Source organism: Candoia aspera, chromosome 3 (genome assembly GCF_035149785.1).
Source record: "Candoia aspera isolate rCanAsp1 chromosome 3, rCanAsp1.hap2, whole genome shotgun sequence".
Classification (NCBI taxonomy): Eukaryota; Metazoa; Chordata; class Lepidosauria; order Squamata; family Boidae; genus Candoia; species Candoia aspera.
This window is the reverse complement of record NC_086155.1, coordinates 92,406,363-92,430,257: the sequence shown is the minus strand read 5'-3', so window position 1 is coordinate 92,430,257 and position 23,895 is coordinate 92,406,363. Positions and strand designations below refer to the sequence as shown.

The 23,895-nt window shown below is 40.3% G+C and overlaps 1 protein-coding gene across 1 annotated transcript in view; it reads left to right on the top strand.

The window, feature by feature from the left end:
• Positions 1–4,237: 4,237 nt before the first annotated feature.
• The window catches only part of VAV3 (vav guanine nucleotide exchange factor 3), a 197,995-nt gene continuing 178,337 nt past the window's right edge, over positions 4,238–23,895 (top strand). Inside the window, exon 1 of the mRNA XM_063298356.1 lies at positions 4,238–4,617. Within this exon, the coding sequence (XP_063154426.1) occupies positions 4,414–4,617 (204 nt within the window). The 5' untranslated portion in view covers positions 4,238–4,413. The remainder of the gene's footprint in view (positions 4,618–23,895) is intronic.

Genomic DNA, 23,895 nt, shown 5'->3' with positions numbered 1-23,895 from the left:
ATGAAGATTGGGTAGTGGAGTTGGAGAAATCTAAGGGAGAGAGAGATCTGCAAGCAATAAGTGAAATTGACTTCCTGGTGGAATGCCATGAAAAAAGAAGGGGTATAGGAGGTTTTTTGAGGAGAAGCTGGAATTTTTGAGGGGGGCAGTTGGGCTATTTGATTTTTTTTCAAGAGAAAAGCTCTGTGCACATTGTGGGGATATGTAATGCTCTGGTTTATTTTGAAGTGGGATAAGGGTTAAAGAATGTTTATTTGACTGATTTTAACTATTAAGTATAGTGGCAGACAATTTGTGTGCTTTTCAATTTTATTTTTATTATAGTAGACAGAAATGTATAGAATAGTAGTAGGAAGGGAATAATTAAATATGTGTTATCTTTTGGGGGGGAGTTGTTTAGGAGGTCTATACAATATTTTTATTATTATTTTAATATAAGGGGGAGGAGAAACTGTACTTAGTGATTTTTATTATGCATTAAAGTGGAATGATTTATAGAAATAATGTGGTTTTGGTTTAATATAGACTAAGAGATTGATTATGGAATTTTTTGTATATCCTTCCTGTTAAAAGTCAGAAGCCATATCTTTTTGTAATTTTGAAATGAAAAATTATCTTGTGTTTTCACACCTTCATAGCTTTTATCCTTGTCTTGAAACTTAATAAAAATTTTATATATAAAAAATACTATTCCAGTCTTATCCTATTATATCTTATTCTTGTTGCACTCTATCTGGTTTTTGTCTTAAGGCAGTTGTGACATGATTGGCATTGGGGGGTACTGTCATCAGCCTGTTGCGATTGGCAGATCACTTTCTGATTGCCCATCAGCTCGCTGGTGTCATCTCCCCGGCAAAGGAAGATAGGGGCCTGATTGCCCTGCCCCAGGTGACTTATAGATCCAGAGGGGTTCCAGAGGGAGCTTGGGGTTCTCCCTAAGAATCTGGTGGACAGTTTGGCCAAGGACTTAGTCACAGCCTGGAATGGGTGGATGAGGTGGGCCTTGGACTACATTGCCCCTATGTGGCCTTTCCTTGCATACTGATCCTGGGTGCACTTTGGTTTATCATGGAACTCCAAGAGATGAAACACTAGAAGAGATGCCTGGAGTGCCATTGGAGGAAAATGAGGAGCAAGTCTGATTAAACATGAGGGATGAATTTGAGTCTATGACTCCTGATGAGGTGGACAGGATTCTTTAAACTGTGTGTTTGGCCACCTGCCTATTAGATTCAGGCCCCTCCTAGGTTGTCAAGGCTGCCTGGGAGGTGAGCTGTACTTGGGTGTCAACTTCCTTGACAGAGAAGGTGTCCCTTCCCCAATGTGATACTTATACCATATCAATATCCCTATGGGCATCTCATTTCCTAACCATCAGACTCCATGCTGCACCTACTTTCTGCATTTAAAAAACCTTTTAATTTTAAAAACAAAAGCTGGAATGAAGGAAATTGAAGTGTTAGCTTCTAGCATAATTTCCAAAAATGTCTCTTGTCCCCAAGTGCAAACCTCCATAGAAAATCAAAATGGTGAATGGTTGGAGCCCACTTTGGAATCTGCTTATTATGAGAAAAGAACCACAAAGATAAGTAAGAATGGTCAGAGGTGTTCTGGGTGTGATCATAAGCAAAGGGGGCAGCATTCAGTATCTTAGTGCCCAGTCCAATTATAGCCATTTAGAATGGGCGAAACATTGACAATGTCATTTTATGCTTCCAGTATTCCAAATGTGTCCACCCATTCCAAAACATTCAGGACTTTTAGAACAAGCAATCAATGTTTTAGCAGAGGGATTGTTAAAAACAACTTTAAATATAAAATACTCAGACAGCAAGCCTCAAAAATTTTATTTAAAATACTTTTAAGAAAAATAATATATAGTATAGCATAAACTCTATACTTGTATAGGAGATATATATATATATTTGTGTTTGTGTGTGTACGTGTGTGTGTACAATATAGTATATAATATAGTATAGTATAAATCCTGTTTGAAAATAACATCTCCTAAACTCAAAGAATTATGTGTACAACTGATAAGTTTGCTTTGCAGCTTTGCAACCTTAAGCTGTATGAAATAAGCCTGACTGAATTTAATGGGGCTGACTGCTGGAAAAAAGATCCAGGAGGCAGAACTTACATTTTAAAAGCTAATCCTGTAGGCCACATATATATTCTATAAAATCAGTAATTAGGTAGGGTGTTACCTTTTTCTGGCAGCATTCCTGTAATCTGAGTAAAATGCAGTAGTGAGTCCTATTCATACCTCATGCCCTGTTGAAAATCTTCCTGGGATGCAGAAGTCCTGCCAGAAACAAAACTAGCAGCTGCAGTACAGAGCGGATGGAATTCTCAACTATGAATTGCAGTTCAGCTTTGGGATGAACTTTGTGAAGATAAATGGGTGGGAGGATGGTGATGCAGAAGAACTATATACCAGTCCCCAGGTCTATAAATGAGATATAAATGAAATGAAGAGAGACATTTCAAGTCACCTCTCAGCCACAGAAACCCTCTGTTGATTCTGGGCAAATTATTCAGTTTCTCACAGGTTTGTTGTTGGCAGAAAATGAAGGGGAATCCCACTGTAAGCCCCTCCGAGCAAAAGGAAAGATGGGATATAAATCTAACACATAATACGAAAGTCCTGTTCATATAGGCTGCTTAACTGGATCACTGGAGGTGGTGTTTATGGGGGTAAGTTTTATTTGGAACTGAACTGCGCTGATCAACTATGCCATGTGACCTATTAGTTAATTGATCCTTCTCTCCGGAGACTAAGATGATATCCTAGAGAGGTCCTGTGAAAGTGGAGTCTTTCTAGAAATCTTGTATCTGCTGGCACACAAAGATGGATTTATTGACAGTGGGAGGAGATGGCTCAGTTGTTTCTGTCATGTGAACACAAAGAATGGCTTTTTCTTTGGGCTCAGAGCCTGTAAATATAACATACAAACATCAGTATCAATGAATACATCACAGAATGTATTTTAATGTTTGGTAACCACATGTTTGATAACTACACAAGGTGTGTTTCCTGCATGTAATGTCACTGGAAGCCACAGGCAATTACTTTGCAACATAGCAGAAAGAACATAGGGAAATTTAAGTATAGGTTGCCCATCGTTTCTTACACACAAGTTTTTTTGACTTAAAGATCAGGATACCACAATATGTTAGGCATGTCATATTTAGGTTGCATAAATCTGGATGGCCACAAGATGGCAGCAAATATATGTTATCTACAGAACATACTGGTTTCTGCTACCCAAATATGATAGACCTAATATAAGTGGAGAACTCTCAACTTATTCACAGGTTCCTGTCTACTCTCACTGCAATAACTGTAATATCAAGTGGTGACTTACATATAATCCATCATTGGGTGAACTTTTGCATTGTGTGAGCTGGCTTTTTCACTCAAATGAGCTAATTTATTGCAGATCCTTATAGTTTATTAATTTTGTGGTTGGGACAAGACATTTTTGCTGCCTCATGTAAAGAGCAAGATGGCATTCCCCCTCAGGAACATACACATTTTATCTTCCACGCATCAGTGCTCCCCAGCATCTGCTATCTGAAAGAGCTGCCTCGTTTTGCCAATGGAACCAGCCTGGGGACAGAGGATTTAAGCCTGCTGACACCATCTCTCACTTCCATGTATACAGCCAAAGTCTGACGTGCGTAAGTTCCAGTCCTCAGTTACCGTCTGAAGTGCCTGAAATCAGAGGTTGGGGGTTGCCAAAACCCTTTCTTTCCCCATGTTTTTTTTTAAATTTAAACAGACAAACTTGTCTTTTAGGCTAGCCCACGCAAAGAAACTGTACATAAATAGCATGAAACTTACTTCCATAAAATGCATCCAAGTGTTTCAGCAAGTTCTGTTGTGGAAACTGCTGAAGTGTACAATTACCATGTTTCACGAAAAGTGATGTCCCCGCCCTGCTAGTCGAGGGAGTGTGATTTTTTTTCGTTTACAACGATGTGATTTAGCATTCATTCTTCTTTCCTTTTTTTGTCTTTTTGGCCTAACGCTCGATCTCAGTCAGGCCCACCTCTAGGATGCTTTCTACAACCCACCGGGCTCCCGGGAGAGGAAAGCGCGCTTCGCGGCTTCTAAAAGGAGCCCCAGACCGCGGCAAAGCACGCGGGTGGGCGCACGCGCTCTAGTTTTCTCTCGCCGCCTCTCCGGAGGGAGGGGCCGGAGGGGAACTGCACGCGCAGTCTCTTGGGCTGCCTTTCAGCTGCTGCTGTTCGCAGGCTGCGCGAGGGCTAGAAAAGGCGAGTCGCTGCGGCAGGAAGAAAGGAAGGAAGGAAGGAAAGAAGAACGAGCGCAGCGGCAACAGCAGCTTTGTGAAGCCTTGCGCTCTTGGGGAGTTTTCGTGCTCTTTCGTGCCTTGAGGGGCGCGCGTGATGGAGCCTTGGAAGCAGTGTGCTCACTGGCTCATCCAGTGCCGGGTGTTGCCGGTCAATCACCGAGTGACTTGGGACACGGCGCAGGTGTTCGACCTGGCCCAGACCCTTCGCGATGGAGTCTTGCTTTGCCAGCTGCTCAACAACTTGCGCCCTCACGCCCTCAATCTCAAGGAGATCAACCTGAGACCGCAGATGTCCCAGGTAAAGAGATGCGAGCGCCTTTGCCCAGGTTTCTTCCGGGTCTCTGCGTGTCTTATTGTGCTTTGAATCACTTCCCCCCTCCGCTTCCCATCCCGTGTGGGCTGCTTAATGTCTTTGTTTCAATGCAGGGAGTCTCCAGGATGTCACTTTGGATTATGTTGGACTTTCACCGTGTTAGCCAGCAGCAGCCTTAGCAAGAGTTGTCTGAATTTTGCCAAGAGTTGCGAGATGCTTTTGGGGAGCGGTAGATAGGTGGATGGATGGAAAACTGGCTTGCCAGATAATGTGTGGGGATGGGGATAAAGAAACAAAGGTATAAATTCTTGGGGGATTCCAGAAAGCTGGCAATACATTTAGAAATAAGCACCTCAGTTGCATATCCATAATTGGGAGGATGTATAATAAAAGTCTCATCCCACCTACTTACATGCTTAATGCTGTTCAGTGTATTTTTCTCTTCGGTGATGTTACTTTTCATGTGAGGGCAATGGAGGGATGGGGGAGATAATACAGGGCAGTATTAAAATACATAGGTTTGCTATCAAAACTGGGTTTAAACCCCCCCTCCTCTTCATTTTCCTGAATTCTGCCTGAATTCACTTGGACCAGCAAGCAGAAGAAAATGAAAGAGGAACTATGTCATGTTAAATGAGGCATATAGGAAGTTGACTGTTTCCATTACCGTTAATCTGCAATTTCAATAGATGGTAGGGGGATTGCAGAAGAGCCACTGACTACTGCTATTGCCCTCTAAAAGTCTAAATTGAGAGATTAAGATTAACTTCTCTCTGATACATTGCTTATATAGGAAATCCTCTCACTTGAAGCAGTTTCAGTCAGAAAAAAAAAAGTGAGAACTGTTGCTATACCTTGGAATAGTGCTTTGGCATCTTTAATGATAGAATTTATTTAGTGTTGCAAATAGGATGACCTGCTACAGCATTTCAGCCAAAGTAATGTCTAAGCCCCATTGATTGCAAAGAGATTGTTAAATGCAAGCTCAGAAGGCTTGGCTGTGTGATATTTGAAGAAACAACCTCCAAGATATTATCGGGTTCCATATTCCATCATGGGAAATTAATCCAGCAGTACCTGGAAGGTCATAGGTTTTCCACCTGCCCAAAATATCTTTTTAAGCAAAACATTTGGAAAGCAAAAAAAAAAAAAAAAAGTGGGGAGACAGAAATGTAATTGCCTTTAGATATAAGGTATTGTAAAAATGAAGGATGTCAGTGGGGTTCAGGACCTGTACCATCAAAAGGAGCTCATGCAAAAATAATGGAAGGCAGTAAAGTGTTATGGAACAGAGTTGGGAGTGTTCCATGGTTTGTCTTGAGCTCTGAAACTTTACCTGTTACCTTCTGGGGCCATGAGAATGCTGACTTTTATTGGTTCCAAATTACTAATTTGGCCTGATTCTGTGTTTAGAAAGGAAGGATGGAAATCTTATTGTTTGTACTGGATGCAAATGGAACTTATTTTCAAGTAAGTACAGGTAGTCTTTGACTTACGACCCCAATTGGGACTGGAATTTCCATCGTAAGTTTTTGCGGTCATAAGTTCAGTCACCACATGACTGGACCTGATTTTATGACCATTTTATGGCGGTCATTAAGCAAATCATGGGTAGTTAAGCAAATCGCTGCAGTTATTAAGCGAATCCAGCTTCCCCAATGGGCTTTTTTGCCAGAAAATGGCAAAAAAATTGCAAAATGCAATCACGTGATTGCGGAATGCTGCAACTGGTTGTAATTGCGAGTCAGTTGCCAAACATGTGAAATGCAATCATGTGACTGTGGGGGTGGGGGTGCAACATTTTGCGATGCTCGGAAGTGCTTTATAGGCTATAAAGCACTTTTTCCGAAGCCATCGTAACTTTGGACTGTTGTTAAATGGTTGAGGACTACCTGACTGTCAGTTTATCCTGACAGAGTAGGAACAACTTCTGACAGTGATCCACCTTGTCTAACTCCCAGCTTGACCAGGCAGAGTGGGAGTGAACTCACTGCCACTCTGCCTGGACAAGCTGGTGGTTAGCTTGTCCAAGCAAAATGGCCAGGAAAGTCTAGAGCACAATCTGACATAACTCCAGGTTTGCATGCACAAGCCTTGCACACAAAATTGGATTACTGTCAGAATTTACTCCTAATTTGCCTAGATAAACCAGCAGCCATAAAAGCTAGATAGTTCTTAGAGCTCTCTCCCATTATGCCACTGATAGCTGGCTTGCTCAAACAGAGCAGGGCTCCAGCTTTTCCTGCGCATTTGTGCACCCAAAACCAGAAACCTGTCAGAACTTGGAACCCTGTCAGAACTGGGCAGCCAGCTTGTCCAAGGAACGTACAGAGTGAATTCCGGCAGGACACTGCTTTGCATGTAGAAGCCTCATGGACACCTGTCAGAATTTGTTCCTGCTATGCCTGAATAAGCTGCAAAGTATTTTCTATACTTCCTTCTATAAAGAAGAACTAGTGAGCCAAAATAAATTTGGAACAAGAAATGAGAGTGGTGGTCTCCCTCCCCACGCAAAGATTTTAGGAATTATGCAAAACTACATTTAAAATTTTTAAAATCTCCTTTAACAACAGAGCTTTAAATTTGATTATTATATATTTCTAATAAAAAGTTTACTTAGAGTTGTAAAAAGCTATCATTTTGAACTTTAATTGTTTAAAATAATATATTTATTTATTGCCCAATAATAAGTCCTAAGCCAAATTAAATCATTAGCTGTATTCGTAGTGGAAAGGTGGCATAGTGGAAGGAATGTCATGAAAACTCATCCTTTTATCCAGTCACACCACTGGAAATTTGAGTGCCTTATTTTATTTCTTCTAAAATATATTTCCACTGAACTAGACAAGAAGTTCAGGTAGACCATTAAATTGACTTGTGGATCAATCGGTGTGTCGTTACAAAACATCTGCCTGCAACTCTTCTGATATTTTTCTGATTTCCAAGATCAGCATTTAGTTTTTAAGTTGCTGATCCGCAAATCAGTTCTGCTGAAAATGGCTGTGTGATGTTCGTTCATACAAGTGTTGTTGAGTGGTTTATGTTCATTACCTCTGTACTGTAATGCTTGCAACCATTTTTTAACAGTAGGATAGTATCAACAGTGGATTTCTGATAAAGAATTAAGGGGTTACTTAGTTTAAGGTTTAGATAACTAACCTTTTTGACCCTGAGGGCTGGACAGGTTACTGTTGCATTTATCTGTGAGACCCTTCACTTCATCTCAACTACTCTTCCTTTGTGTCTTTCTTTCATGCAAGAGAGGGGAAACAGTGAGGCTTCCTTCCAGTGACACTGCGCAGATTGCTCAGCCTTTTTTCTATTAATAGATAGGAAACCATTGAACTGATTAGATGATCAGCTGGCTGATACCGATCAGATTGCATGATTCCCTGCCATTAATGGCACCAGGGAACCACAGATCTATTTCTTGATGGCCAGGACATCATCCTAAGCAGCAGGCCAGTGGGAAGCCAGAGGCTCTGAAGCTAAACATTTTGTGACAAGGGCCGCATGAAGCTACAAGTTGTTTACTCATTGCTGATGGCCATCTAGTTTTATTTATTTTTTAATTAATTAATTAATTTCCAAAAATTATATGCTGCTCCACTTCCAGAGACTCTGAATTATGAATCATGTATGAGATAACGTTGGAACCGGAGACACTCTGGATCAGTCTCTTTACCACTTCTCTAGCTCTTCATATGTGCAGTAGATGTATTCTGTCTATACAATTCCTTCATTGGTAATTAATTGTTGCATACTCTACTATTAGAATATTAGTATTCTAACAACCATCAAGCTTGCTTACGTACCATTTAAATTACTATAATATCCCTGTGACTTACAGTAAGTGTATCTATGATGCCCATCGCAAGCAAAAAAACATGAAAAGCAAAAGAAATTGCTCTGACAGTTCAGTTGAAAAATAGAAGACTTATCTGTAGCCCTGTTTATCAGAAACCTTTTCTGGGATGGCTTTTAAGACATTTTTCATACCGATTCATTTGGAGATATTAACTGGTGAAGATATGTCACCAAAAGTGTCATGTTCTCAACAGTGGGCCACTTATATTACCATATTTTGCATATTAATTTTTTAAAGATTTTTTTATCCTCACTTTATTATTTTTTATAAATAACTCAAGGCAGGAACATACCTAATACTACTATTTCCAATTATGTCCAGTACAGCCATACATTTCTGGGTAAAGTGTGTCTTTGGACTGCTGTTTTATGCAACAATTTTGTTCTATGTATATGAGAGGAAGTAAGTTCCACTGAAATCAGTTGGACTTCTGAGTAAATGTGGGTAGAATTATGCTACTACTGCAACTTCCATTTCTAAATAGCAGAAGATCTATAGAATATTCCTTTGTATTCAGCTGTCAGACTTGTGAAACGTTTTAGGAAGGTTCTTATATTTTTAGAGACTTCTGTGGAATTTGTTCTATATTCCTATAAGCAAAGAGTTATAACAGGATAAACGCTTTATATTTGTTAATTGCTAGTATTTTTCAGAGCTATAATCATGAATCTAGCTGTGTGTGATGTTTCTAAAACTCTGATTATTAAAACCATTTATTTTATTTGGACCTATGTAAGTGGCTTAGTGTAACAGTCTGGAGTTCCCTAGTCTTACCTGCAAAACAAACAAACAAACAAAAAAAAACACCTTGTGCCTGGTTATCAATATTGAGTATATTTGAATTGTTTCAGAAAGCCTGTTGAAACATTTAAGTGCTATTATATCGCTCAGTAGATGAAAAGGCAACATTTTAAAATATTGGATTGTTAAGAAATGTTCCAGTCTTTTCTTCATCAGCTGCTGATTAATGCTAGATATCCAGGCTAATAAAAAATTATTTGAGCCATCCTCATTGAGAAATTATGGTGGTTTTATGCCTAGTTTTTATTTAAATGAAAGATACACTGGCATAGTTTTTGCTTAAAGGCAGTTTGCTTAAATAGTTGCAGTTCTTTTGATTTGTACAGGTATCTTGTGCTTTATTTGCAATTTCAGTTAAGATACTGTTCCATATTTTTACAGGCTATAATTGCAAGGAAATTAGCAATATATTTTTTTGAGAATTGGTTCATATACTGTACTGGTTTAATACTGTGCTGGTTTAAAGCCATGGTTTAATTAATCCCGGTTTTATGAGATAAATCCAAACTGGGTTTGTGAAAAAATGCTAAACTAAAATCAGATAGATCTCATTATGGCTAATTGTAATGTGTAAGTTGTAAGATTTTATATCTAATAGGTGTGCCGAATACTTGGTAGTAAATTTAATTGAACTGAGAAAGACTTTCTCTGGTAAAACTTGCAGAGGATCAAGCTGCTAATATGTAAATTAACGGTAATCTTTATTGTTCCACAAGAGTGATTCATGTTTAGTATCAATTCACTTTTAGTACCAATTTTTGAGAATCATCCTATTTTTGAATCATTGACTTCTAGGAAAACTGGTGTCTCTTTCTTGTGTCCTGATTCTGCAGGCTGTAATGTGCTGTCTAGTTAGAACCAGAGTGCCTAAACTCAGTAGTTAATAGATTCAGTGGTCATTCATTTATCCACATGAAAAAATAATATGGGAGTGGCCTCATATTGTTTTAAAGCTGATCATATGGGCCAATATTAAAATCATTAGATAAATATTGTATTGTGTCCATAGCTTCTCAAAAAGAGTCCATAACTCTCCAATATATTTCTGTAAATACAGAAGGCAGGCAATTTTCTGTGACTACGCTCTGCACCAAACATGCATTTGAGTCACCTTGTCTATATAAGAAGCTTGAAAAAATATATTCTTGTAGGCATTCTCTGAATAAACATCCATAAGCAAAGGCTTGTTCTACTCTGCTCAAGAATGGAGACCTTCTTGAAAATAACTCAGACTAAATTCTAGTAAAGGAAATTTGTGTACTCCCCTATTTTGCTAGGTTGTGGTAATCTAATCTTATCTTAGTTCAGCCTGGCTGTTTATCTGAAGAGCCAAACTATGAAGAAATATTGTCATTCATAGAAGTGGGTGCTAGAATTTGCTAAATTTAGTCTAGTGTATTATAACCAAACTTGTGTGGTTAGTTTACAGTTTAATGTATTGTATGATTTGGATTAATTTCATATGTTATAAAAAATTATAAAAAACAATTCTCACACAGTACAAGGGAGAATAAGTAATTTTTTAAAAGAAAGCAATTCCCCACTGAACTTATATTATAAAGAGAGCGATTCCTTATCAGACCCAATCACCTGAGGACAATTTGTATTTTTTCCAGACCCAAGGAACCAGGTAAATGATCACCTGTGGTTAGTTTGCTTTTTAGGGCAGGCTTCTCCAATCCAGTGATTTCTAGATGTGTTTGGCTACAGCTCCCATTATCTGGCATGGTACAGCTTTTGAGAGTAGCAGTGGATTGAAGGCAGGACCAGTGGAGGATACGGGGGCAAAGTCTGGCATGGTTATCTGGGGGGCGTTTGATCTGGTTGCACCTGAGGAAGTGGACAGGGCCTTCACAGCTACTGGTTCGGTCACTTCTGTATTAGATCCATGCCATTCCTGGTTGGTCAAGGCTGCCCAGGAGGAGGCACGTGATTAGGTCTGGGTGGTGGTTAATTCCTCTTTGAGAGAGGGGGTGCTCCTGCCGGCTCTTAAGGAGGCGGTGGTGCGTTGTCTCCTCAAGGGGCCATCGCTCAACCCAACCAGCCTGGACAGTTTTGGTCCAGTCTCCAACCTCCCCTTTTTGGGGACAGTTGTGGAGAGAGTGTCACGTGGCAGCTGCAGAGGAATCTAGACCCTTTTCAGTCAGGGTTCAGGCCGGGTTATGGGACTGAGACGGCATTGATCGCGCTCTTAGATGACCTCTGGCGGGAGCGGGATGGGGGCAGTGTGACCATCCTTGCTCTTCTTGACCTCTCAGCGGCCTTCGATATCATCGGTCATGGTATCCTTCTGGACCGGCTTCAGGAGTTGGGGGTGGGCAGCACAGTATTGTGCTGGTTTTCCTCCTTCCTCCGTGGTTGGTTCCAGTCGGTGTTGATGGGGGGGAAAGGTCCAGCCCACACCCCCTACTTTGTCGGGTGCCTCAGGGCTCGGTTCTCTCTCCTCTTCTGTTTAACATCTACATGAGACCGTTGGGGGAGGTGATCCGATGGTTTGGGGTAAGATACCATCAATATGCCGATGATACTCATGTTTATATCTCTACCCCAGACTGCCTGAGTGATGCCATGGATGTCCTGACCCAGTGCCTAGAAGTTGTGAAGGCCTGGATGGGGTGCAATGGGCTTCGACTCAACCCAAGCAAGACTGAGTGGCTTTGGGTTTGTGGGCCTCCCGGTGCTAAGGTTTTTCCACCTCTGGTCTTGGATGGGGTTGCACTGCCCCAGACAGACCCGGTGTGCAATCTGGGGGTCCTCATAGACTCACGGCTCCTGCTCGAAGAGCAGGTGGCAGCCGTGGCTAGGAGGCCCCTTGCACACCTTCGGGTTGTGCGCCAGCTGCACCCATTCCTAGACCAAGAGGCTTTGCTCACAAGTCACTCATGCCCTCATGACCTCCTGTCTGGACTACTGTAATGCGCTCTACATGGGGCTGCCCTTGAAGAGCATTCGGAAGCTTCAACTGGTGCAGAATGCAGCTGCACGGATAGTAAATAGTGTTGGCTCCTTGGCACATGTAACACCACTGCTACGTGAGCTGCATTGGTTGCCAGTGTGCTTCCGGGTGCAATTCAAGGTGCTGGTTGTCATCTTTAAAGCCCTTCATGGCTTGGGGCCGGGTTACCTAAGGGACCGCCTTCTCCCAGTTGTTTCTGCCCATCCAATTCAATCTAGTAGGTTGGGTATGTTGCGGGTCCCATCAGCCAGGGAGTGTTGGTTGGCAGGAACTAGAAGGCGTACCTTCTCCTCCGTAGCGCCTGCCCTCTGGAACATCCTCCCTCCAGAAATTAGGATGTCCCCGACCCTGCTGGTCTTTCGTAATGCCATAAAGACCTGGCTTTGTGCCCGGGCCTGGGGCCTCGAGCATGTGGAGCCTCTTGGCTGTATTAATATCTATGCATTGCTCACTTGGCAGCCATGTATATTTATTTTGTATTTATTTTATATTTTAACTGTTTTAATTATAATTGTTTTAATTGTTTTATTGTTTTATTGTTGTAAGCCACCCAGAGTCACTTGCTGAGATGGGCGGCTGTAGAAATCAATCAATCAATCAATCAATCAATCAATCAATCAAATAAATTAATAAAATTTGTATTTTTTCCAGACCCAAGGAACCAGGTAAGTGATCACCTGTAGTTAGTTTGCTTTTTAGAGCAGACTTCTCCAATCCAGTGATTTCTAGATGTGTTCAGCTACAGCTCCCATTATCTGGCTTTTGAGAGTAGCAGTGGATTGAAGAAGGCTTCTTTACAATATGAATTAAAATCACTTCATTTTTTTCAACACGCTGAGGTAGCTGTTTCTTGAACTTACTTTGAACTTCTTTCTTTAAAGAGTTCTGTTAGATTGTGTTTCTTAACACAGAACTACCGCATCTGCCCTCAAAAATATAGATGAGTGTTAGATGGCAGCAAAAAGATCATACAGCCCTAACTTTTTGCTGCCATCTAATGATTGTCCAGAGTTTTGCTGCCCAAATCTGGTAGTTCTCCTTAACAGTAACCTTTGACATACTTTATCATTAATTCTGCGGAGTGTGGGAAAACCACCTGCCCAAATATTTTCTTTGAGGATTTAAGCCCAAGAAATTAAAGGAAAAAAATCTTCCTGACGGGAAAAAACATGCCTGACCATATGAACTATGCTGTGGGTGTCTTTGGAATGAAGCAATATTAAAGATTTCAAATGAAATTTGAGTCAGAAGTGTGATATAGTTGCAAAAAAGCAAATTCAGTTGTGGGCATTTCAGTTTCCCTTTATCTGGTGTTGATCAGATGCTATCTTGAATACTGCATTCAGTTCTGGGTACCATAGTTTAAGGATTCAGACAAACTGCACCAGGAAGGCAGAAGGATAACTGGGGAGAGGTAGTGAAGGAGCTGGACAGGAGGAGTCTTGAGAAGACTGGGGGGATAAGGTAGTACTCTTCAAATACTTGAAATGATAGGTGAATAAGGCCAAGATCTGCTCTCTATCATTACAGAATACAGAACGTGGAATAATGGATTTAAACTACAGGAAGACAAATTATAATTGAATGTTAGAAAAAAAGTTCAGAGCAGCAGAACTAGTTATCCGGAGAAGTGGTAACTGGGTAACTTTCAACTCTGAGATTCTCTGCAGCTGAATTAGAGGAAACAGTGCAAAAATAGGTGTTTGTGTGTTATCCTATTCCTATGTGTTGAACATAAGGCACAGAAAGGATATTGTCTAGGAAAAAATCCTAGATTGTATAAGCCATCCTTATTTGGTTTTTGGTTAGCATTCTGTTAGGGGTCTTCAACATTGAAATGTCTCTTACTCCCCTGTCTTGAAATCCAAACAATTGCTTCAGGTTCATACCAGAAGTGTGTTGAACCTGAAATAGCCCCTGCATCTTGTATGAATACAGCAATTGTTGAACAAACCATGGCTTACCACAATAAAGTGAATCCAGCCATTACGTTCAATTGGCGGATACAAAAGAAGCAAGTATACCCACATTCCTCTACTACATAAATCCTGTACAGTAGGGCTGCATCACACTTTGGCTTCAGAGGCAAAAATATGCTTTGCACATACACATAGCATTTGATGTAATTCCTTAAACCAAGCATGCCTTTTCCTGGGATCATGCTGCAGGTGCAGAGAGCAACTGCATGATCTCAGGAAGACACACAGCTGGAGTTGTAGCTTTAGGGAGTTGCCAACGGAGACTTGTTGACTCCCCCTGTAGATTTGGCAGGGCCCTAGTCTAGGTTTAGCCCCTGAATGAATGAAATTTGAAAAGGTCTCAGGAGCAAGGCTGGGAAAGGATGCCCTGGACCCCAGAAATTGGAACATGCTGGAGTAGGATTAGTCAGGAATTCCCTGAACAAATTATGATCTAACTTGTCTTAAAGTACTTTCACATGATCAGAAATAAAAGTTCCAGTGAATGATTTAGATCAGTGTTCCTCAAACTTGGCAACTTTAATACTGGCTGGGGAATTCTGGGTGTTGAAGTCCATATACCTTAAAGTTGCCAAGTTTGGGAAACCCTGATTTAGATTGTCCTGTTTTCTGTGTTTTGCTGGAAGGTTCTGACCATGCAGTTTGGTAACTTAGTGGAAGTCTCTCCATTCATGAGTTATCCTAGACAGGCATTTTACCAAAGTAGTGTCATGGTCTTCAGAACAGATCAGATATTGGGAAGCATATTGAGAACATACGTGTTCGCATGAAGAGTTAGTGGTGTAGTTAATTTGGGGCTGAATTCATGGAATTTGTTTTCATACAAAACTAATAATAAAAAAACGTTCATAGAGAATTAGGTTTTCAGGAAGAAGATATCTAGCTTTTCTTTGAAGCCCAAGTTTTCTTTAAAGGTAGTCCTCGCTTAACGACCAAATTGGGACCTGCAACTCTGTTCCTAAGTGATGCACTTGTTAAGTGAGACATCGCGTGATCGTGGCGGACTTATGATCTCACTTCTGCTGCAGTCATTAAGCGAATCACATGTGGTGGTTGTTGGAAGTCCTGGCAAATCCAGCATGCCTCATTAGCATGTGACTTAGCATGTAAATTGAGTTGTCCCACAATGTAACTCCAAGGAAGCTGTTTGTTGCCACTCCCACTTCCTATCTCTCTCTTCCTTCTTCTTCTACCCAGGGAGAAGCAAGCATGCTGCTCTGCTCTCCATTCATCAGGGCCATGTGCTTGGGCCTTGATGAAGAATTCTGCCCTTTTCTTCCACACAGCTCTTGGCAGCTGTAGGGCTGAGTTTAGGGCAAACTAAGTATTTAGAAAGAAAAGAAGAACAAAGGAACTTCATCTTTTCCACCAAGATGGATGTAACAGAAGCAACAATAAAGTCAGTAAAACTCTTTTTTACTTATCTTAGCCTAATCTGTCTAAGCGTGTGATTCTTTATGCTTCAGAGGGCTGAGTGTGTAAGATTAATAACCTGTATTTCTGTGGCATGCTCATTAGAGCTATTTTAAGATACTATTCTTTTTCTGTGTCAGCTTCTCAGCTGTGTTATAAGCCCTGCTCCATTTCAGTGGTACTAGCAGGCCACTGAACTGGCTTCAGTTGTTAAGCAAGACATCACATGACTGTGACTTGCGATATTACTACTGGCTTCTCCATTGACTCTGCTTGTTTGAAGTCGGCTGTTAAGTGTGCAAATGGCAATCATGTGACCGTGGAACGCTGCGACCATCGTAAATGCCTGCCGGTTGCGAAGCACCCAAATCTCAATCACAGGGCTGCAGGGACATTGCGATGATCATGTGAGGACTGGCTGTAAAGTTATTTTTTCAGCGCCGTCGTAATTTTGAACAGTTGCTAAACAGCACAGTCATTAAGTAAGGTCTACCTCTATATAAAAATGGCTTTTCACAAGGGGACTTTGTTAATGTTTTCTACTACAGATTAAGGTTACTATGGTAACTAATCATTTTGGCCTGGTTAAGAGGTTGAATTTAATTGTCTCCTTTTCGGATGTTAATTTTTGCACCTGGGGGGAAGAACTTGCCTGGACTTGTTTTAGTTTCAGTTTCCCTTCTGTATAGGCATGTAGAGAGTTAAGCAGCTCTCACTGAGAGCCTGTAAGAATGCAGAAGCTTTTAAATATGTTTTGCTTTCTGTAAATAAAATTATTTTTATAGAAATGCCTGGTGTGTGACTTTTCTGATCTCTCCTGGACCAAAGGCTTTCCTAGCAATCTGCCAACAGGTTATGGGCCCAGTAAACAGCCCAGTAAGCCCAGTAAAACCCAGAGAGAATAGAGAGATCAGCTCCACACCTCATGCACAATTTAAAGGCAGGTAGCAAAGACCTGTGAAGATTTTCTTTGGAGCCACCTGGAGATTTTCCAGCAACTGCCGGTCTACAGGAGAAAGAAGCCAGCTGAGGTGACTTGCAAAAGAAGGAAGAAGCCATGGCTACCTCCCAGCCCTCAGCGATGCCTCTGGAGCGCCTATCAGAGACCAACTATTTGAATTGGGCCCTGAAGATGGAAATGTATCTTCGCAGAGAGAATCTTTGGCTGCCAATTGGTGAGCAAATCCCCCAAAATCCCAGTGCTGAATGGCTAAGACAGGATGAGCGGGCTAGAGCCACCATTATCCTAGGAGTTGAGGACAATCAGCTGGTCCACGTGAGAGGTATGCAGTCTGCAAAGCAACTTTGGGACGCTTTAAGAGACTTGTATGTAAAGGCAACAGCAGGGAGTAAAGTTACCCTGATGAAAAAGCTGTACAAAGCCTACCTTGCAGAAGGAGATAGCCTTCCTGAGCACCTGCATTATACTCAGCAGCTGTTTGTTGAGTTGTAGGAGAGAGGAATGGAATTTACACCTCCCACAAAAGCCTATATCCTCCTGTCCTCACTGAATGAAACGTGGGACACGCTGATTTGTACCCTGGAGGCTATGCCTGAAGCAGACCTCACCCCATCGTATGTTACACAGCACTTACTCGCTGAATGGGAGAAGAGAGAGGAAAGATCCCCCCCCCATCTCTTCTGGAAAGCTGCAGTACCAGAAAACAAGAGAAAAGAAGGGAAAAGAAGCTGAGGCAACAGCGCTAGCCAGCCAGCGATGCTTCACTTGTGGTTCAGCTGGACATTTGCAGAAAGACTGTGCCTTGAGACCCAAGAGTAGAAAGACAGAGCAGAAGAACACAAGGGCAACACAGAAGAAGGCTCTTCAGACAACCCAAATTGCACAGGTTGCTGAGAAGGGTAATTCTGATGTATGGGTGTTAGATTCTGGGGCCAATTGTCATTTATGTAATTGTAAAAGCTCTTTTGTGTCACTGTCTAAAACTGAAAGACAAAGTGTCTCTTTGGCTGATGGGTCTGTGACCAAAATTATGGGACACGGTGACTTGTATTTATCCTGCTTGGGAGAAACTGTAAAAGGTGTGTTGTATGTGCCAAATTTACAATCAAACCTTTTATCTGTGGCACAATTGGCTGCAACAGGGTATATCATAACATTTAAGAAAAATGGTTGTGAGATACGTAAACATGGAAAATTGTGTGCTACTGGTATGTTAAAAGACTCCTTGTACATTGTGCAAAATGCAAGGAAGCCAAGCTGCAAGGCTGCAGTTGGCAACACTCCATATCATGACCAATGTGTACACCTGATGCACAGGAGATTTGGTCATGCTAATTTCAAGTATATAGCACAAATGCCACAGCTGTGTGCTGACCTAAAGATAAAACGCTGTGACAAATACTTAGATTGTGTAGTTTGCAAAGAATGCAAAACACTAAAAGCTCGTGTGAGTAAGCACAGTGACAGAGTTACAACTAGACCTTTGGAAATTGTACACTCTGACATTATTGGTCCTTTTGCTCCAAGTCTTGGACAAGCAAGGTATGCAATGACCATCATTGATGATTTCTCAAGATACACATTTATCTACATCTTAAAACATAAAGATGAGGGATTTGAGAAATTTAAAAGTTTTGTGACATGGGCAAATGGAAAATTCCCAAGGCCTGTATCTGCACTCCAATGTGATAGGGGAGGAGAGTACCTTTCTCACACATTCAAAAGGTTCCTAGTGGAAAAGGGGATAGAACAAATTCTTTCTAACCCTTACACCCCTCAGCAAAATGGTGTTGCTGAAAGAAAGGGCAGAACCTTGCAAAATGCGATGGAATGCATGCTTAAAGATTCACATCTATCTTTTAAGTATTGGGGAGAGGCAATATCTACTGCCTGTTATGTACAAAACAGATTGTATAACTCTGTGATTCAGGACACTCCATTCCATTTGTTTTATGGTGTGAAACCAAAGGTAAACCATCTTAGAGTGTTTGGTAGCACTGCTTGGGTTCATATTCCAAAACAACAGAGAAGGAAAGGAGGCCCCACAACAAAGAAAGCCATCTTTGTTGGCTATGAACAAAGCCAAAGGAGCTACAGGTTCATAATGGGAGAGAAATTAATAATTAGCAAAAGCACTTCTTTTGCTGAACAAAACTGGGGGAGATTAAACTCTAGTTCTCCAGTTGATCTGACCACCACAAGAGAACAGCAAGGACTTGTTGATGGTGATCTTTTGCCTGATGAGGACATTAAACCAGAAAAGCAAACTGAAGATCTGTCTGATGAGACAGATGCTTCTCAGGAAAGTGATAGGAGTCAAAATTTAAGCCCTGTATTACCTCGCAGATCTCAGAGGAGTAATAAAGGCGTTCCTCCATCACGTTTTCAGGCTGAAACAGTAAAGGCTTTTCACATATTCACAGAACCTGAGTCTTTAGAACAAGTGAATGCTTTACCACCTGAGATTGCACAAAATTGGCATTCTGCCATGCAACAGGAATTAGCATCCTTGAAAGAAAATAAAACATGGAAACTGGTAAATCTAACTCCCAATGAACGCTGTCTAGGTTGTAGGTGGTTTTTCAAACTGAAAAGGGATGCTGATGGCAAAATCCAAAAAATATAAAGCAAGGTTAGTTGCAAAAGGGTTCACTCAAAGGAAAGATTTAGACTTTGACAAGACTTTTGCACCAGTTACTAAAGGTGAATCAATTAGATTACTGTTAAAAGTTGCTGCACTCAAAGGAATGTCAGTTCACCACTATGACATTCAAAGTGCATTTCTCTATGGTGATTTAGACCACAGATTATACATGCAGCAACCCCCTGGCTATGAAAAAGGGGAGAATCTAGTCTGTGAACTGCAGAAGTCAATCTATGGGTTAAAACAAGCTGCTAGATCCTGGAACCAAAAAGTAGATGAAAAACTGCAGAATTTTGGTTTTGAAAAAGGAAAAGCAGATCCATGTGTATATATGAAGAAAGACAAACAAGGCTGTATGTATCTGTGCATTTATGTTGATGATTTGCTGCTGTTCACACCAACAACAACAAAAAACAAAGGCTTGATTTTGAAGCCTGCATGAAAAGCCATTTCACATTAAAAAGCCTTGGAATTATAACAACCTAGGTTTAGAATGCACAGGAAGAAGGATGGTAGCTTTCTGTTAAACCAAAGGGGAGATAATGTTAAAATAATGTGAATGGAAAGACAGAGTTGTCAAAGAAAATTGGTTTGCAACTTATTCTGTAGTATAAAAAGGGGAGTGTTAATGTTTTCTACTACAGATTAAGGTTACTATGGTAACTAATCATTTTGGCCGGGTGAAGAGGTTGAATTTAATTGTCTCCTTTTCGGATGTTAATTTTTGCGCCTGGGGGAAAGAACTTGCCTGGACTTGTTTTAGTTTCAGTTTCCCTTCTGTATAGGCATGTAGAGAGTTAAGCAGCTCTCACTGAGAGCCTGTAAGAATGCAGAAGCTTTTAAATATGTTTTGCTTTCTGTAAATAAAATTATTTTTATAGAAATGCCTGGTGTGTGACTTTTCTGATCTCTCCTGGACCAAAGGCTTTCCTAGCAATCTGCCAACAGACTTTATGTGATTCCCTTTCCTTCAGTCAAATGCAGGCCCAGCTTTACCACCACATCTTCTGTTTTGAAGAAATAGACTCTGGAATCAAGGAACATCACAGCTGACATGATGGCAGAGTAGAGGTGCAATAAGCAGAAGTTCAGGGACAAAGTGAATAGTTTTATTTAACTAATGTATATAAGTCTTGTAACCAACATTGGGAGCCACTTTGGTGTAGTGGTTAAGGTTCCAGGCTAGAAACTAAGAGGCTCTGAGTTCTAGTTCAGCCTTAGGCACAAAGCCAGCTGTGTGACCTTGGGCCGTCCATTCTATCTCAGACCTAGGAAGGAGGCAGTGGCAAACCATTTCCAAAAATTTTGCCAAGAAAAATGTAGGGACTAGTCCAAGCAGTTGCCAGGAGTCAACAATGACTTGAAGACACAGAAAACACCAACACCAGCGCTGGCTATTCCTGTTCGCTAGAACTTTCAGTGCATACTCAGTTCCAACGAATATAATATGTACATACCAATGTCAGCATGCATGTGTGTGAGAAAAAAATCATTTGTTTACTTAAAAGTAGGCCATAGCGTTTTGTCTCTCTCTATAGTGTGAGATAAAAAGCATTATTTTAGGCTTGAGGAGCAACAGGCAATATGACAGTACTATAATGGGAATAGATATGACAAATGCATCTTCTTGAAGGTCAAAGACAATGAAGAAATGGAATGGGAGAAATGTTTGGAAGAAAAATAATTCATGACAGAATGAGGATTCAAATACGAGAAGGCAAGAAGTACAATGGAGAATTAAATGTACCTGAAATAGTTAAATATATAATGTGCATGAATAAAATAAAATAATGTATTAAGGAAGAAAAACAGTGATTTTGAAATGTTGGGTTTTTTTTTTTACATTTCAGCATTATATGGCCTTTTGTCATGAAACCAAGATCATTCGTCATTGCTGCTTGCCTAGCTGAGCTTGCTGATGGAGGTTTATTGCTAGGAATTAGCCTCTGATGCCCAATGTCTCCTAAAGCGGTTCTACTAACCGAAAATTTGTGTTACAGGGGAGATAAGAAATCTTTGATTCCGTTTCAATACTCTTCATTTTCAGAGAGGGAATTGGGGATCACATAAAGGAAAGGGACTGGAAGAGTGTTGTAGATGGGAAGGTGAACCATTGTTTTATGTTACAGTGCCAATTTCTGTTTTCAGTCACTGGGCCATAATACATGTTACATAGTAAGTGTATTTAGGCCACCTTTCCCTGACAGTGCCCTTCCAGAATTGCAAGCGAGTAGAACCAAAGTATCTGGAGGGGACCAGATCAAGAAATGTTGGTGTATATTTATATAATATTGTAGCTAATTGAGGCTGAGGTCAAAAGAGTGGGGGAAACCACACAGAGGATCTTCAGATAAGACACATTCAGTTATTCCTTCATAAAATATCTAGGTCTCATTATTTTAGTCCATCTTAATTGGAAAAGATAAAGATCTGTGTCTGTTTCAGTAAATAGTAAAGGATTCTCGGGGGGTTATATAAAACACTAAGTATGGTGGATTCTTTTGAAAAGCTTAAAAACTTTGGGGAAATGATTTGGGATTTGAACTTGCAGAATCTCAATGGTACATTCTGTAGCGCAGAATTCCTTTTAAATCTATTTTGGCAAATTGTCAAGAACTGATGATAATTCGCAGTGTACTATATTCTGCTGAAATTGTATCTAATAACATTTTTTTCCAGATTGTGCTGGCAGGGTTGTAAATAAATGGACACATATTATCATCTCTGATGGCAATGCTCAGTTAGGCTGTCAACAGTCTTTTATAATGCATCGTGCTGTTGCTTCATTGCCCATATTTCTTAAAGGATTAAATCGATGTAAATAAGAAATGGATTCATTTCCTATTGTTCAGTTCCAGGTTGGTTTCACAACATGCTGGAAAATTAAAGTTTATATTTCATTGGATCATTGGTATTTAAAAGTGTGGGAAATTACTCTGGCTGAAAAATTAACACAACAACACAGATTTTTTGGGGGGGGAAGCAGCAACAAATTGTGGTCACTAGTTATTAGCTTGCTTTGTACAAATGGCAATTTGGACAAAGTAGTTAAAGTGGGTGTTTAAGATCTTTGTATTTCTTCATAAGTTCACATCTGTACTGTATATGTGTACCCTACACACAAGCTTTCACACTCCCAGTTTTTCTTCTTTTTCTCCCTTCTTCTATTTTTGTCATTTTTCTTCTTCATTTTTTAATTAAAAAAAATAAAATTTTATATATATATATATATATATATATATATATATAAAAAACAAGTGACCCAGTAGAAAGGAGGGAAAAATGTATCCTAATATTATCTCCCATTTGCTTTTTACCATTGCCTGCAGCTGCAGGACTAACAGAAGGAATTTAGCTTTTCCTAATGTAACACAGATACCGAATATTACACATCACTTAACAGGACTCACAATGTTATGAAAGAGGACCTTTACTTCATTGAGTCTAATAAAGGAATTATATACCTTACGCTAAGAACCCCTTCAATAAATAGGTTACAAAATAAACTTTCTGTTCTGTAGAGATGTCCCCTTTCTTATTTGCTAAGTTGCATTTTAATTTGGGATAGTACATTAAATAATGCTTGAAATGTTTGTCTTTTTCGAAGTCTTGATTCTTTCATTGTTTTTGTACTATTAGGCAAAATAGGATCATGTGACTAACTTGTTTCCACTTTTAGCTAACAGCAATTTGAGAAAGTTATGATCTGGAAGTTCTATTTCCTTTTATTTATACCCCATAGTTACTCTACCAGGAGCAAGGTAGAGTAACTGTGTATCAGATTTACAACACTATATAAACTCTTACAATGATTTGTAAAAGTTACTGATGGAAAAATATAGTGCCAAGCAGGGCTGTATTAAGGTTGTGGTTAGTCACAGTTCAACTTTTGTGCACCTTAGCTGGTAGGAAATATGCATTTGTTGGTCAGTAGGAAACCAAGCCTATTCTAGTTGTGGTTGCAATCCTCTTGAACGTTCAGATCAGCAGTGTGGGAGTACTTTTAGACCCACTTGTTCCTATATTCTCTGATGGTGGTTGTGATGAGTGTGTTTGCACACTTCTATTGTGCCAGCTAGGACTGTTCATGAGTTGGTCAGACCTGTCAACAGTTAACCCATAGCTTAGTTACATTCTAGCTTGACTACTGTAGCGTGCTCTATATGAGGCTGCCCTTGGGCAATATATAGTAACTCAATTGGTACAACATGTGGCAGCAGGCTACTAACTGGGGCATGATACTAGGAGCATGGTTTTGCCCATGTTGAAACGACTACACTGGTGATGGTTATTTTCCAAGCATAATTTAAGATCCCCCCCTCTTTAAAACCCTAAATGGCTTAGGCTGTCACAAAGATACTCCGGACTTATCTCAGTATGAACATGGCCAAAATTATAGATAATAGGAGAGGCTCTCTTAAAGCAACCTTTACTTTCTGAGATCCATTTGTTGATCATATAGGAAAGGACTTTCTCTCATGTCATCCTTAGCTGGGAGTGCACTTCCTGGGGGTGGGGGTGTTGCTCAGCTCCCATTCTTTCAGCTTTTAGGAAAGGAATCAAGATTTTCCTTTTCAGTCAGGCCTTTTCAGACTGAATCAATTAATCACTGAGCTGTTTTTATTAGATGTAACTATTTAT